Source organism: Carassius gibelio, chromosome A20, assembly GCF_023724105.1.
Source record: "Carassius gibelio isolate Cgi1373 ecotype wild population from Czech Republic chromosome A20, carGib1.2-hapl.c, whole genome shotgun sequence".
Taxonomy (NCBI): domain Eukaryota; kingdom Metazoa; phylum Chordata; class Actinopteri; order Cypriniformes; family Cyprinidae; genus Carassius; species Carassius gibelio.
The window spans coordinates 21,402,521-21,419,385 of NC_068390.1; the positions used below are offsets into that span (position 1 = coordinate 21,402,521).

The 16,865-nt window shown below is 36.9% G+C and overlaps 2 protein-coding genes across 3 annotated transcripts in view; one reads left to right on the forward strand and one right to left on the reverse strand.

Moving 5' to 3' along the window:
* Positions 1-825: 825 nt before the first annotated feature.
* Positions 826-7,902, reverse strand: rpl7l1 (ribosomal protein L7-like 1). Its single transcript, XM_052535053.1, has 6 exons — positions 7,845-7,902; positions 6,042-6,150; positions 5,791-5,954; positions 4,149-4,286; positions 3,775-3,884; positions 826-1,102 (listed from the first exon to the last, which is right to left on the reverse strand). The coding sequence occupies exons 1-6, from the start codon at positions 7,856-7,858 to the stop codon at positions 894-896; spliced, it is 744 nt and encodes a 247-aa protein (XP_052391013.1). The 5' UTR covers positions 7,859-7,902; the 3' UTR covers positions 826-893.
* A 5,700-nt stretch (positions 7,903-13,602) lies between these two features.
* Positions 13,603-16,865, forward strand: part of LOC127938438 (nuclear receptor coactivator 1-like) — a 50,993-nt gene continuing 47,730 nt past the window's right edge. The window contains exon 1 of one of the 2 annotated variants that reach the window (XM_052535045.1): positions 13,603-14,146. The gene's annotated coding sequence lies outside the window, so the exon portion shown is untranslated. The remainder of the gene's footprint in view (positions 14,147-16,865) is intronic. The other variant, XM_052535046.1, reaches the window with a different exon arrangement.

The window sequence follows — 16,865 nt, forward strand, 5'->3', positions numbered from 1 at the left end:
CTCGCCCTTCTTGGTTTTGATTCCATGTTTGATACATTAAAACCAACATTCAAACTGCCACTTGAATAGGACAGCAATCACTGTAATTGGTAAGAGTGGAACAATTTTTATCATTCTAAGCCAATAAAATACCTTATAGGAAAGTAAAAGCATGGTAAATAAAAAAGGATTTATATACACACGTATAATGTGTGTGTGTGTGAGAGAGAGAACGGTCAAATAGGAAAAATTAGGCATGTAAATTAAGTGAGAATTAGAATAGACCCTATACTTACAATCACTCTTTTTTTCATTCTTGGACAACCAGCCAATCACAGTCTTCAAAAGATTGTGTCAACCCCGCCTCTTCACTAAGATGAAAGTTTTTGTCTTTTCCTTACTCAGAGTTGCTCTCAGATCGGTCCCGAATCACTCTTAAGCCAAGACTCCTACGTAAAAGTTTTTAAGCTTAATTAAGAGTTTTCTGAGAGGATTCTTAAAATCTTTATGAATACGGGCCCAGATTAATTAAAAAGTTTTCTTACCAATATCCTGTTATACATTTGTACTTACACAAATCATTCAGTGGGTTGTTACATACATGTAGTTACACAGACACTAGAGCTGTAGCTACTATGTACTAATGTGTACTTACACTGTGGTTACATACTACGTACACCTCTAGTTACTACGCAAGTACACAGGTATTAGGGACACAATATAAAGTGGGAAAAAAGTAACTGGTGTTACTTATTTGAAAAAATACCTGATATCAACTAGTTACTTGAAAAATGTTATCTGATTAGGTTACTCGAGTTACTTGTAAAGCATTACCCACAACACTGCTTCTGAATATACATTTATTCTCAAAAAAAAAGAAATTGACAACGGTGACAAAATAACGGTCCATTGGTTCAGTTGAGTTTCCTGATGACTGTGTTTATGTCCTCAGCTCTGGGTCCAGGTTCACCAATATCTTTCAGAAGTCCAACTTTGTCTCTAGCAGCATGTCGTGGTACTGATAAACGGAACGGATACAGGAAGTTGTTGACAAACCTGAAGTTCTTTCCAGCAGAATAAATCTCATGGATAAGGTCCTCCAAACAGATGACCCCATGTTGTCCTTGAGACACAAACAGAAGAAACCCATTCAAACTATATGTTTAATTTAAAACTGTAGTATAAATATATGAAACCTAATAGATAATTGTCATTACAAATTTACTAGGATTTTGTTTTGCTACGGTCTGTTCAAATCATTTACAGGTGTTGGTCATATAATTAGAATATCATCAAAAAGTAGATTTCAGTAATTCCATTCAAAGAGTTAAACTTGTATATTATATTCATTACACACAGACTGATATATTTCAAATGTTTATTTCTTTTAATTTTGATGATTATAACTGACAACTAAGGAAAATCCCAAATTCAGTAACTCAGAAATAAGAATATTACTTAAAGGGGGGTGAAATGCTCGTTTTCACTCAATATCCTGTTAATCTTGAGTACATATAGAGTAGTACTGCATCCTTCATAAATCCAAAAAGTCTTTAGTTTTATTATATTCATAAGAGAAAGATAGTCTGTACCGATTTTTCCCGGAAAAACACGACCGGCTGGAGGCGTGACGTGTGGGAGGAGCTAAAGAATCACGAGCGCGAATAGGCTTTTGCGTTGAGAGCATGTGGAAGCTGTGACATTACCGTGAGGGAAACCCATCATCCAAAACAAACCATGGCTTACAGTCAGATTCAGCCGTTTATTTATGATCCAGAATCAGATCCAGAGGCTGAAACTGAACGAAAGCAGCAGCAGCAACGACTCGCTCCGAGCGGGGCTGGAACCCGGTCTCTGGCATGGGAGGGGACGCACTAACAAGGAGGCAGAGATATTTTAAGCAGTTTTACTCACCACCTGCGGTTCCAACACACAATCGTGACCCTTTTTCGTTGGGATTGCATCATCCTTAAGAAATAAATGATACGCAAATCCGTCGTCAAACTGGGCCTTGTGAACAAGCATCTTCGAAATGCAGGGATACAAACACTTGCACAACTCCGTTGATGCTCTGTAAAAATAAACTCCATCCACTGGTCCCTTAATGCTGTTTTTTTTTTTTTTTTGGTAATCTGTGCAGGGTTGTCTTGCCCTGGCAACCAAAAACACACTTCTTTTGTGACTTTCCGAAACTTGTGACAAACCGGAAGGAGTATTTTGGGAACAAAAATATTCCTTCAAACGTACAACTTAATTTTTGAAACTTTGTCCATGTTTAGCATGGGAATCCAACTCTTTAACAGTGTAAAAAACTCAGTTTGCATGAAATAGCATTTCACCCCCCCTTTAAGACAAAAAAAAAAGGATTTTTAGAAATCTTGGCCAACTGAAAAGTATGAACATGAAAAGTATGAGCATGTACAGCACTCAATACTTAGTTGGGGCTCCTTTTGCCTGAATTACTGCAGCAATGCAGCGTGACATGGAGTTGATCAGTCTGTGGCACTGATCAGGTGTTATGAGAGCCCAGTTTGCTCTGATAGTGGCCTTCAGCTCTTTTGCTCCTTCAGCTCTTTTGCTTGGGTCTGGCATATCGCATCTTCCTCTTCCCAATACCCCATAGATTTTTCTATGGGGTTAAGGTCAGGCGAGTTTGCTGGACAATTAAGAACAGGGATACCATGGTCCTTAAGCCAGGTAGTGGCAGCTTTGGCACTATGTGCAGGTGCCAAGTTCCTGGTATACGGCTGCGTTGACCTTGGACCTCAGAAAACACAGTGGACCAACACCAGCAGATGACATGGAACCCCAAACCATCACTGACTGTGGAAACTTTACACTGGACCTCAAGCAACGTGGATTGTGTGCCTCTCCTCGCTTCCTCCAAACTCTGGGACCCTGATTTCCAAAGGAAATCCAAAATTTACTTTCATCAGAGAACATAACCTTGGACCACTCAGCAGCAGTCCAGTCCTTTTTGAAGCGAGACGCTTCTGACGCTGTCTGTTGTTCAAGAGTGGCTCACAAGGAATGCGACAGCTGAAACACATGTCTTGCATACATCTGTGCGTAGAGGTTCTTGAAGCACTGACTCCAGTTGCAGTTCACGCTTTGTGAATCTCCCTCACATTTTTGAACGGATTTTGTTTCACAATCCTCTCCAGGGTACGGTTATCCCTACTGCTTGTACACTTTTTTTTCTACCACATCTTTTCCTTCCCTTCGCCTCTCTATTAATGTGCTTGGACACTGAGCTCTCTGAACAGCCAGCCTCTTTTGCAATGACCTTTTGTGTCTTGTCCTCCTTGTGCAAGGTGTCAATGGCCATCTTTTGGACAACTGTCAAGTCAGCAGTCTACCCATGATTGTGTAGCCTACAGAACTAGACAGAGACCATTAAAGGAATTTGCAGGTGTTTTTAGTTAATTAGCTGATTAGAGTGTGGCACCAGGTGTCTTCTATTGAACCTTTTCACAATATTCTAATTTTCTGAGATACTGAATTTGGGATTTTCCTTAGTTGTCAGTTATAATCATCAAAATTGAAAGAAATAAACATTTGAAATATCAGTCTGTGTGTAATAAATGTATCAACCAGCACCTGTACGTTAATAGACACTATTTCCCAATGCGATTAATTGCAATTATTGTCAGGTCCAATATAATTTACACTGCCCCCTTTTTGAAAAAGCTGATTACAAAGTTCATATTACATAGTAAAGTTCATTCTGAAAAGTTTTGTTCGGTACACCAAAATCCCCAATCTCCCACTGAATTAAACGTGTCAAACACTTACCGAGATGCTGTTCAATGAGTGTATTGTCAGTCAGAGGAATCTTTCTCTTATCAACTCTTGCCAGACCTCTTTTCAATACGAGCTCACGGACTGATTTCAAGTTGGGATAACTGATAAGAGATCACATCAATAAATGAAATAAGGTAAATTCACAACAAAAAAAAGAAAGAAAAAAAGAAGCCAGTCCTTTAAATCCAAATAAACCTAAAACGCAGGAATATGCTACTCAACTGTTGCACAGTTTTTTTTTGTCCCCATCTACAGTCTGGACTCAACAACAGTAGATGAAGGTCAAAGCCAATCTGCAGATCTGGTGTTTTTAAAATCTGTTCAGATATTCTTTTAAATAAAATGGACATTTTATGAGTACTCACCCCCAAGCAACATAGGGTTCCACAGTCTTAAGCATTTTTATAGAAGCCTTGCTGACTTTCAGAAAAGTGCCACTGAAGATCTTCCTTAGTCTAAGCATCTGAATGGCCCTGATCACTTTGTGGCTTACACCTTTGATCCTACAAAGCAAAAAAAAAAGAGAGAAAATAAAGTTCTAGCCGATTTGGAACAATCAATAAAGCAATAGTCTTGAAGGAATCTTAAAGGAATAGTTTGACCAAAAATGAAAATCATTCCACTCTTTCATCTCACTGCCAAACATTTCATAAAAGATAGTCTTTTGAAAATAGTTTTTGTTCACAGAATAAATATCAGTTGAGTCTAATATACTTTTTCCATCAGGTTTAGAATGACATGAAGGTGATTAAATGAAAGAATTTTCACTTTTTGGTCATCTATCCCTTTAACCTCATTGTGATCGGGAAAAAGCAGAAGAAATATGCAGTAATAGTTACAGAGTTAATGTTTTTATGAGAGAAAACTTTAATTCTTTTGTGCAGATTTACACAGATGGATCTAAGGATCCAATTGAGCAAAAAGTGGGCATAGGAGTGTATATTCCAAATTTTAAGACAGAAATAATCTTGAGGCCAAGTAACAAACTGTCTGTGTACTCTACTGAGCTAACTGCAATTATAGTAGGACTACAATGGGTTGAACAGGTTAGGACAAACAGGATATTAATTTGCTCAGATTCTTCATCAGCTCATAAAAGTATAAAGTCTACCTAAAGTGATAGTGATCTGTTAGTGGAAATTTATACTTTATTGTACAGATTGAAAATGGAAGGTATAACTGTATATTTTTGTTATATTGTTATAATAGGGAATGAAATAGCTGATAAATTAGCAAGAGAGACATTAAAGAAAAACATGGTGGAAGTTGAAGTCCCTTTGGGTAGAAGTGAAATAAAATTTGAGATTAATAGGAAATTAATACAAGAATGGCAACAAAGAAGGGAAAATAGCAGAACAGGTAGGTGGTTTTATAGTATTGAGAAATCAGTAGGGAAAAAAGTACAGTTTTGGAAGATATAGAAAAGAAGTAATGATATCTAGATTAAGAATGGGACATACAGGATTAAATTCAACATTAGCATTAATGGGGAAGCATGAAAGTGGGATGTGTAACAAATGTAATATTTTACAAACAGTTGAGCATGTGCTTTTTAATTGTGGTAAATATGATGGTCAGCGTGACAGTCTTTTTAATAGGATTAAAAATAGGCCAGTGAGCGTTGTGGATCTTCTGGGGAAGGGTTTAAGTGACAATCAGATATATAGGGCTGTTTTAACCTTTTTTGGAGGTTACAGGTCTATGCTACAGGATATAGAAATATAGGGTCTGAGGGTGAGATAATGTAATGCTCCTATGGAGTGAACGGCCAAACAACTAAAAGAAGAAGAACCTCATTGTGAACAAGTATAGGTCTCTGCAGGAAAGTAATGGGAGTTACCAGATTGGTTGATATAATAATGAGGTTAGGTTGGGTAAGGGGGATCATTTAGATTGCATGATTTAGAAACACCCAGCAGTTTGGAAACACCCACATGGTGATAAACGCCCACTTTTGCTCTGCAGAGACCTAAGTCTCATTGTGAATGTTGCATAAGTGGACATTACTCTCTGATGCGGACTGCGAACACAAGACTGTTCTTTTTTGGTGGCATGGGCGGTGGAGGTCTGTGTTTGAGTCTGGTGAGTCGGGTCTCATCTCGACTCTTCCTCTTGCTGTTTTTTAAATACTCCTCCAATCGCTTAAACTTTAAGGGAACTCCTTTTTGAACCTGGTCAAGTTGAGAAAAAAAACAGTTTTGTTCAGAAACAATTGTTGGACCATATATAAAAGCAGGTTATTAAGAAAGAATTCTCACTTTTCTCTTCTGCTGTAATGCAAGTTTGGCTTGAGTAGCTTTGATAGCAAGATATGCCTTCCGTTTCTTGAGGAGGTTTTCAGGAACAAGCTTGATAACTTTTTCATCTCTGAACAAAACAAACCAAATATGCACATTAAAAGTTAAGGCTGGTTCACACGGCAGGATAATTGGGCCGATTTTAGCCCCGATTCAGCCCTTCCGACAATCTTAGGATGCTCCGATTATCGTAAAATAATCTGATCAAATATTCCTGCCGTGTGTGGTGTGTTAAGACTAATCTCCTCTGCTCGGAAGAATGTCGGGACCGCTCCGATCTCAAATCGGGGATATCCAACATGTTGGATTTATTTTGCCCGATTTCTTCTCGTGTGTGGTGTCCCCCGAGGACAAACAATCACGCAGCCTATGGACTGTGGCGTGTAGCCAATCAGAAAGCGAGGTGACGAGGCAGTGATAGTACCGGGAAACAAAATCAAAACAGCCGGCGTATATAATATAACAAATACAAATAAAGTCGATGGGCATAACTACATCCACAACTGCAGTCCACCAGAGTACATGGAAACTAATATATGAACGTTTATTTCAACGGTTATTAATCTGTGTAGTACGTAACAACATTTCTATGAGATAAAACAACAACTTATCTCCATATCATGATATAGCAAGTATAGTCCATGCTCGCGTCGTCTCCACCTCTTTGACCATCACCTTTTCTTATTTTTCTTATGTTTTTTTCCCCGTTAAAAACAAAGCACAAACTATGGCCACTGCATCCTCTTTGTCCGCCATGATTGTTTACTCTAAAGTCACGTTTGATCTCGAGGGATTTTGCGAGATTTCCCGTCTGACCTGGGAATGCTCGGGAGTCAAATCGGTTCGTGTGTGATGTGTTGATATTGCCGTGTGGCTGCACACCACACACGGAGCGACCAAAACTGTTAGACCCGTGATTTTTTAATCGCCGTGTGTGGGGTCTCTCAGGTTTGGAAAATCTGCCGACAATTTTAAAATCGTCCCGTGTGAACCAGGCCTTAATAAATGTATAGATATTTTGTATCAACACTACTTAAGTTTGTAAAATAATGGTTTAACTTTACTTCTACGTAACCCTAAAGGCGGGCGTACACGGTGCGAATTCGGATGGTCGGAAGATCGTATCGCTGCCGTCTTCGTCTTCTGTGGTTTTCCTAGTTCGTGATTGGTCAACTTCAGATAAATCAACAAATCGGCTCGTTCAACCGCACAAATGGCACGAATTCAAACCGATAGCTCACGAACTTTTTAGACATGTTTAAAAATGATCGGGAGGTCGGGAAGTGCTCGTAAGCCACTCTGCTCGGCTCGTAATTCATCGCAAATGATACGAGCCGCGACCATACGAGCATACGCGATTTCCACACGATTTAAAAAAAATCGCATGCGAACTCGTACGACAGCAAAAATCGCACCGTGTACGCCCGCCTTAAGTACGTCTGCTTTAATAATTCATGTCCGTGTTTGTTGGTCAGGAGTACAAACAGAGACCCAATATCAGAAAAAAATATATATATATATATATATAGTATAATATACAATCTGTGATTAACATCTGAAAGATTATTTCTTATTTTTTATTTTTTCACACCATGTGAAAACACGCTCACATAATACTCCGGTTTATATACGGTTATTCGGGAAAATAATTATTCAAACAAATTAAAAACATTATATGTATACTAAAAAATGACAAATAAGAAATAGTCTTTCAGATATTAAACACAGATTGTTTTAGATTTTTCTGTGAATCCAAACACTCACCCTGATTCTGCCATCGCTTCTGCTGTGACTATTTCCGGTCGCACGGAGATGAGGTTTTAAGTTCCCCTCTGTTTTCTGTAACACTGCCCCCTTGTCGTTTGGAGTGCTCACAGCAGACTCAGACTCGAGCTAAAGTTGTACAGCTAACAACCAATACAGAATGAAATTGCGCAAACGTGCTGCATTATATAATAAACAGACGTCTAACTATCTATCTATCTATCTATCTATCTATCTATCTATCTATCTATCTATCTATCTATCTATCTATCTATCTATCTATCTATCTATCTATCTATCTATCTATCTATCTATCTATTTATCTGTTTGTCTTTATATATATATATATATATATATATATATATATATATATATATATACATATAACACATATATACGTATATATATATATATATATATATATATATATATATATATATATATATATATATACACACATATCTACACCTTAGGTCTCCAAACATTTATTTTAAGATAAATTTGATTTAATTAATGATAAGTGCAGTACCAATCAATTAGATCTCTCTTTGTTAATATTTTTTCTCTTCCACCAAAATTTGTTTGGGTCAATATGTTTCAATCATTTGTGTAGCAACAAATTAGGAAAGCTTCAAACCTGTCCTGGAGGCACCCCTTCCTTGCACATTTTGTACATCTCCACGTAAAAATAGACAAATTCTTTTACAAAAAGTAGCTACATGAACACAATCCCAAAAAAGGTGAGGTACAGACTTTTTTACAGTGTAGAGTAGAAACACAATGTCTTATTCAGTACTTTAACAGACTACATAACTTTATATTTAAATAGTATTGTATTTTAAAAACATGTAGGCATTCAAATAAAAAGACATCCCAATGGCAAATCTTTTTTTATATATATTTTTATTCATTTTTACCAGCTCACAGATTCAGGGCAAAAGCTTGAAGCAGTAAAAGCATGTGGTTCGAACTCTTATCACATTGACAGGCTGGACTTGATCATGACATTTTAACATTTGTAAAATGAAACATATTTAAGTTAATTATACATATGTTTAAAGGGGGGGAGGGGGGTTGAAGTTTACTATAAATACATCAACACAAGTCATACATGAATATTAAATCAGTTCAAATATAACTTTTAAAAGTTAAATATAAAATATAAATGTATCTTTTTCAAACACTTTAACCATAGATTTCTGCCCATTATGTTACAGAATTGGCCATTTATGTTTGAATCACCTTTAGCAAAAATGCTGCACAGAATGGGATACATTTTTTACTTTTTTTTTAATTATTATTTGACATCATAAAATACAGTTCCTCCTGCCTGTGGACAGAGGCTCGCTTTACTTAGCAGTTTGCGTTACAGCTCAACTCCAGCTGATGATGCGTTTCATTCATACATCATCACAGAAAAATGAAAACCAAGCTAGGCATCACAAACAAATCTCATGAAATGGACTGTAACTCTGGCACTCAGTTTTGCTGTTGTATTGAAAGGAATGAGGTTCAGATTAGGTTTGGATGATAGAGATGTTTAGTCTTTAGTATTATTTTCTGGGATTCATGTGTTTTCATGGATTGAAAAAAAAAATAGTGCTTTTGTTGCTTCACCAATATATTCAGTGAGAACATTTAGTTACATGTGAACTTTTACCAATTTTCAGAAATTATGCCATTTCATGAAATTCGCTGACTCCAGAATTCCGTCTTTAGCCAGAACCAACCAAACAATGCTTTCTGTCTACCACTGCTGTCTTTGGCATTAAGTTCTTCTCGTAGTCATCTAAGCTCTTCTCACAATTCTGGCCATAGAATGGCTTATTACACTCGCACACGGCCAGGAACATTTTCTTTCTCACCACAGTCCAACGTGGAGCAGGGATCTTCTTTCATCATTTCTTTATCACTTTTAATCAAAACTACAAACTTTCCTTTCAGAAGTGGACATTTCTTACACTTCCCTCTATAAATATACTGATCTGAAGCAGCACTGACGTCATAGTCTTCCTCTTGTTCTTTCTGTGCATCCTGGCTGTCGTCAGCGCCTCTTAAATAGGCGTGCACTGCTGTGTACGTCTGAGATACTGGCTTACCTTCCACAAGTTCATTACATTCAGAGAGTTTCTTTGCTACTTTGTAACACAGGACTTCCTCGTTAATGCTTCTGCCAATGGCTTGTTTGACTAAAGCTGCCACAGTAACGATGCCTTCTTCCACCGGAGTAAATCCTGTCAAGACGTTACTGTTCAGAAACGTAACTATTTCATGTTGAGATTTCTTGCTAATGAAGACAACAACCATCCAGTCGTACCTGTCGTATGCATTCACCAGGAATGACCAGACTTCTTTTGCTAGTTCTGAACGAGCTTTTTTTTTTGGTCAATGAGACTTTTAACATCCTTTCTTACGTATTTCATGCTGTTTTTAATGCACTGCATGTGGACTTGGAACATCACTGATGCTGCGCCATATGCAATTTTAGCCATCTCGTCAGCCTTAGCATCAGTGTTCTTGAGTTTGTAGTAGAATTCATTCATTGTATTGGCTTTGTAGATGAGTTTATAAATCAACACAGTGTATTCTCTGATATTCTTTTCATGACAGTTAACATGTTCAGCCAGTGAGTCTCCCAGAGGATATCTGAAGCTCACTCCTTCCTTACTCAGCAACAAGTTGTGTAATCTCGTTGTGGCAGGCTCATACTTTGTATATAGATTCATAAATTCATACTTAAGCCTCTTCATTTCTTCCCATTTCTTCCCATCCCTAAGACTCTGCAACAGAGTTGTGTACTTAGTCCACACATCTTCAATAAGTATCTCTGGCTTGTGGTAGGCACCACTTGCCCAGCTGCCTGTTCCACTTCTGCTCTACATGATATTGGTCAATCTTAGCGTTAAGTTTTTGAAATTCACCCATGAAAAGATCCATATCAGTGTATCCTTTTATTTCTGATGCTGTAAATTTGACAAGGTCACTTATCAGTGGCCCATAAACTGGTATAATATACAGAAAAGGGCAGACTACTGAAGTAATAGTGTCAATTCTGCTATGAGCAAACTTGTCCAGTGCAGTAAAGCCTTCTTTGATTTTCTTTAAGTCCTCTGGAGACCTTTTCTGCAGCTGGTTCTGTCTGGCAGACGCAGGGCTGATTGCATTGTAGATGAGGAGGGCAGACGACATTAACAGCAAGAATGTGAGGCCAGCAGGAGACGCCACCACTGACAACACACAGCATAACAAACACAAGCATGTCAAACATGTATGTATTACTACAAATCAACTCAAAGCAGTAGTAATACACTCAAAAAGAAAAAAAGTTTTATTTAATGTTACTCTAGCCTTGCGATAGGTTAAATTAACCCAGTGTTTGAGCTGCAGAGATTATTATAGCTAGAATATGCAACCCTTCATTGCATTGGTGGTGAGAGGATCTGTTCAAAACTTCAAGTGCAGGTCAGTTTCATCTGTAAATAGGCTTCTGTAATTTAGTTTTTGCTTGCTTAGTTAAGCATTACCTGAATTTCGGCATTGGGTATTGTGCATTATTATTCACATTCCTGTAGGTTTTGCATTTATAATGCAGGAAATTCTCGCAAACATTTTTGCACTACAGTGGCATGTAATTCCACAAACAGTTGTCTAATCTTTCTATTCCCAAGAGAGGGACTAGATAAAAAAACATATCTTCCATATTGCTGTCTCACAAGGATGTAACCAAGAGGAAGAAGATAATAAAGAATTGCCTGCGTTTTTCAAAAGTGCAATAGCTCCACTGGAAAAAAGCATTCTGCAAACCTCTACAGAAATTGTTCTATCCACATACAAAGAAAGAGCGGGGTAGGTCAATCTAAAATACCCTCCACCTTGGTGAGGAGAGCCCTTCCTCGTAAAGACAAATCTCTTTGTAGCCAGGAATTCATTATGTCAATATGTCATTATGCCAATATTTTGAGGCAGCCAATAGGTAGTGACAGAAATGTCCAAATGTACCTTTTTGAAGATGTTTTTCAGCTTGACAGGATGACATTTTCCAGGTTCCTTGCAGCCTTGTGATGATGGTGAAATCAAATGAAGTAGGAGACCAATTGATTCAATATCGCTGTCCCATTCTAGATAGCAGATATGACAAAATCAGCAAAACATTTATGAACACAGAATATAGATACAGCATGAATATAGATATTCTTATTCTGAAATATAGTCTCCCCTAACAGAACAATCTGTTTCTTCCTCCTTTACAGCTAATTCAGAAGTCAGTTGGGTCCTTGAAGGTCTTGGGAGAAGCCAGGAACTTGGCTTATTGAAAAAAAAAAAAAATTAATGACAACATCTCTCTCAGGAACCATTCTGCTAAGTTGATTGTGTAGTCACACAGTGGCTCTGTTCACAACCTGGCATTACCATGCATCTTGGGTGACACTTATGGCCATATACTTTTATTACAGGGTTCGCTAAAAATGAACTTTTCATCAGTTTACTCAGCTTTTTGTTATATTTGAAACACAACTGAAGATATTTTAATAGAATATAAGATTTCTGTCCCTTGAATGACGTCCACACAACTACCACTTTAATACTTCATAAACTTCAAAAGAGAACTAATCCATAAAGAGAAGTAATTCATACGTATCATGTGGTTTAGTCCAAATTTTCTGTTTATGTTCCCTAAACAATGTTTAAATGTGAAAAAAGTAATTATGTTCATGGTACAGTGATTGAGTCTCTTCAGAAAATTTGTACTAATCAAAGGCTTAATAAAAAAAAAAAGAACAAAACTTTCATTTCTAATGCCTCATCTCTCACCTTTTTGGGATGAAACCTGAGTCTCATCTATTATTGTACTCAGAACCAGTTTAAGTCTTTTGGCCAGTAACAAAGCTAATATCTTAAAATCAAAGTTTAATAAACAAATTGGACGCCAGCTATCAATCAAAAGAATGTCTTTCTTAGGCATTTAAAGTAAGTAATCCCTGTGATAAAGTAGGCAGAAGTGTCTCAGACGCAATACTCTCCAAATAAGTTTCAAGCAAGAAAGGTGCTAACTCTAGAGCAAAAAACTCTACTAATGAGCTGATGACACAAATCATCAGTGAATAACTCATAGCTTAACAATACACCATGAGAAAACATGCTCATGTATGTTAATTATCAATTCTTATTAGTATTTTGTGTGTGACAGTTCTGCAGCTGTTACTGCAGAAGTTAATTTTTTTTTATTAATTTTCTTAAATTAGGACTACATTAAATCCAAATAATTTAGCATTTTCTTTATGTAAAATATGTTTATTTATTATGCATATATTTATGATGAACATAAATTATAAATTTTATATTAATTATAATTCATTAATTCATCTGTCTAATAATGTATAAAGTAAAATATAATAATTATGTCCATCAAGCTCTAACAGACTATCAAAATGTTAATAAAACAGTGGGTTTAGAAGCACGTGTCCTCCACCTTAAATATATGGTTCACCCAAACAATGAAAATTCTGTCAATAAGTTACCCAAGTTGTTCTAAACCTGCAAATGCTTTCTTCTGATGAACACAAAATAAGATACTTTGAATAATGTGGGTATCTAAACGGCTGTTGGTCCCCAGTCCTGCAGAGGCCTCGTTATTGTACGTCCACGCACTACGCAACCCAGCGATTCTTCAATCACACACAAACCTGCGCAGCCAATCAGATTTCCAAGTCATGTGTCACCAAGCAACCGCCTCAAACTATGCCATAGAGATCAGTGCAGTGCAGTCGCGCACCTTCTGCGTGACGTGAGCAAGCCTCCTGTTTGTTTGTGTAGCTCGAGGATGAAAATGGCGGTGGGGACAGATCAACGCGAGAATCAAACACACAAATGACCATTTGACTTGGATGACAGCAGCACGGCGGCTCCATGAGGGAATAAAGAAGTAGCTTATCGTCAACAAAGTGCATTTACAACAACTAACACCCTGAGTTTAACAAGGGAAAACTGCGTCTTGGATTTAAAATAGCTCCTGAATTTAGCCCGCTAACCTCGTTAGCTTAGCTAGTCTCTAACTAGAAGGTTTAACTGACACCACAGCACCGCATCAACGGAAATATTTTGTCAGAATAAGATGGACTGCGCATTTCTCGATTCATCTCTCAAATGCAAGCTCAGTCGTAGGCGCTGGGCTTGCAGAAATATTTGCATCTGATTGAATGCATAACTAATCGCCCCATCTGGCAATATTAGCCTGCAAACACCATACTCCGAGCCTTCTCAAAGTTCAGCGAGCATCTGTAAGAGGAGAACGGACCAAAAAGGTAACTGGAATGCGTTCATGTTTTGTATTTGTTGATGTTTGGTTAAGGGATCGTATAAAGGGGCTGGTCCAACTAGAGGTTAACTTTCTTTGATCTGAACAACCAGATGCATAAACATTGCCTAGTTTACCCAAAGTGGAGTTTACACAAACTGCTTTTCGAGCAATTGGACATTCTCTTTGTCTTACGGTGAATAATAGATTTGCATACTGAGATCAAAATATTTGGGATTGGATTGCTCGTTTTAGTTGGTGCGTTTGGTTGAAGTGCAAGCTAATGTCATGTCAAGAGATTCAGCATGGTGATTGTTGACACCTCAAGTTTAAACAGTGTCAAATTGTGTCTGCAGGTTTGAAACTGAAGTGCTTTGATTTAGTTGAGAATGCAGTTATTTAGATCTTTCAGTTATTTGAGTTTAATAAATGTAAAAAATTGTCTTTGATATTCAGTTTATATATTTATTAATAATAACTGTTTTTAGTAATATTAATAAGAATTATTATATTATTATAGTAACATTAGTATTATAATAATCTAATATAATAATTATTATTGTATTACTTTACCAACCAGTTAACGATTATTGCTATTGGTATTATTATTTCTGATCAGGTGAATAAAATATTATTTCATCCTGCCATATGTCATTCTAGACTGATAAAAATAGGTGTAGGATTCACTTTGAATTATAAATTATCAGCAAAAACGTTGAATTAAACATGGAATTTTGAAGCAGAAAGACTGAAATCCTAAAATGTATTTTTCTTTTTTTTTACAATTTAAAAAATAATAAATAATAATAATGAGAAGAATGGTTTGTTATTATTTTACCATCCAGTCTCACCAATTGTTATTATTATTGTTGTTGTTGTTGTTATTGTCTGATCAGTAGCATAAAATATTATTTTATTCTGTCAATATCATTCTGTTTGTGGCTTCTTTTTTTCTAAGTACAGTTAGCTATCTTTCTAAATTGGATACGTTTAATGAGAATAATTTAGATTTAATTGAGTAATTGAGAGTGAAGATTTTCTAACAACATTAAAATTTCATAAAGGTAATAATTATATCGTTAATAATGTTATGTTATGTTAAGTTGATCGTTCTTAGAAATTATGATTGTCATTATCATCGTTTTTATTATTATTATTGCTAACAATAAAATAATTATAAAAATAATAGTTGTTATTAATTTACCGTCCTTGACTTATCAGGTGCTTCAAATAGGATTTTATCCTGACATTTATTATTTTAATTGTTCTAGTGCTTTCTTTGCTTGCCACTGGAAAATGCTTTAATACTATTTTTTAAGTCTCCAAATATCCAAAGTTCATGGTCAGAATTCACAGCTTACTATCACGACTCTACACCCCAGCACATATTCATAAGCACGTTCCTTACATGAACCTGGAGCATGATGAAAAGATGCGGATTTCCATGTTTTCAAACTGCATTGTGTTTACACTTTAGTTTGGCTAAATAAGAGAGAGTATCTGGCTTATAAATGTAACTTTATTACAGTTTCCAGTGAAGGAGCTCATGAATATGTATGCTATGAATTGCAATTGATTGTAAACAGCCGTGTAAAATGTTTGGTTATTCATAACCAATTGGCTTTCAGTTTTTCTTGGTTTCATTGGTGAAGTCCAGATAATTATGTAATAAAAAGTTTATTTTTTTTCTAAATCTCAAAGCAAGTAATTGAAGTATTTTCATACAATGTAACTGTTGATAATGTAGTCGCTGTTATTTTTTTTTTACAAAGGTCCCTAATGTTTTTGTTTACATGCGCTCACAACTCAGTGAGTAAACGATCAGCAATCAAATCCAGATTCCAGCATGACCAAAAGGCGACGATATCATATCACTCCTGCAGTTTCTTTCCCTGTGAGCGTCTCTCTCTGCCGCAGCACGGAGAGGGGCGCTCAGCTGTGCCTCCCTAGACGTCAGAGAGCTGACCTACATCTCTTTTGAAAAAAGCTTGTGCAGCAGCCTGTGAGAATGTGTGGGGGTAGGAAGAGCGCGCCAGAGCGAACTAGCAAATGATCGAGTGAGAGGGACAGGAAAGCAAGCCTGCTCAAGCCATCGAACAGACGCCCACCCTGTGCAACAAGAACGGCGAGAGCGGGACCCGGGGCTCAGCGCTCCACATCTTGTTATCAGACCATGCCCAGGCTTAACAACAACTCTGGCTTCTTTTATTTTTTTTAAGCACACGGGAACCGCACAAGATGGACAAACTCTGCTTCCCCTCTGTGTGGAAGTTTGGGCGAGGGGCAACAGTTTCTGCGAGTGCAGCATCTGCTAACTGCTTCCTTTGCCTCAGGAGTTGTATCAACAGATAGCAGAGGTGGGAGGGACAGTCTCGCCCCTAAAGTTCAGAAGTACAGGATGGTGTAACAAACTCAGTGTGAGTGAAACATCAGTTTCTCCACGGAGAACATGTGCCACACTCGCTTCTATTACAAACCTGGCAATTGTTTGACACCCTCTCCCCTCTCTCACTTTGAAAATTGTCAGCTGTTACTAAAAATAAAACATATATGCATATTTTAGCTTTTGTCTGTGAGAGGGATTGAATTAATTACATATTCTATATTAGTAATCTGTATTTCTAATATTTGGTTTGTGGTGTTTGAATTGTTATAAAAAGCATTACATTTTAATATCCCTTATAATAAGTATAATAAGGCAATTCCCCCTTAATTTTGTAATTATA

Coding starts and splice junctions, on each gene's coding strand:
- rpl7l1 (XM_052535053.1), bottom strand. Junction 5,955..6,041: donor CATTACAGCAGAAGAGAAAA/GTGAGAATTCTT, acceptor CAACTTGACCAG/GTTCAAAAAGGAGTTCCCTT. Junction 4,287..5,790: donor TTCGCAGTCCGCATCAGAGA/GTAATGTCCACT, acceptor TTTGCTTTGTAG/GATCAAAGGTGTAAGCCACA.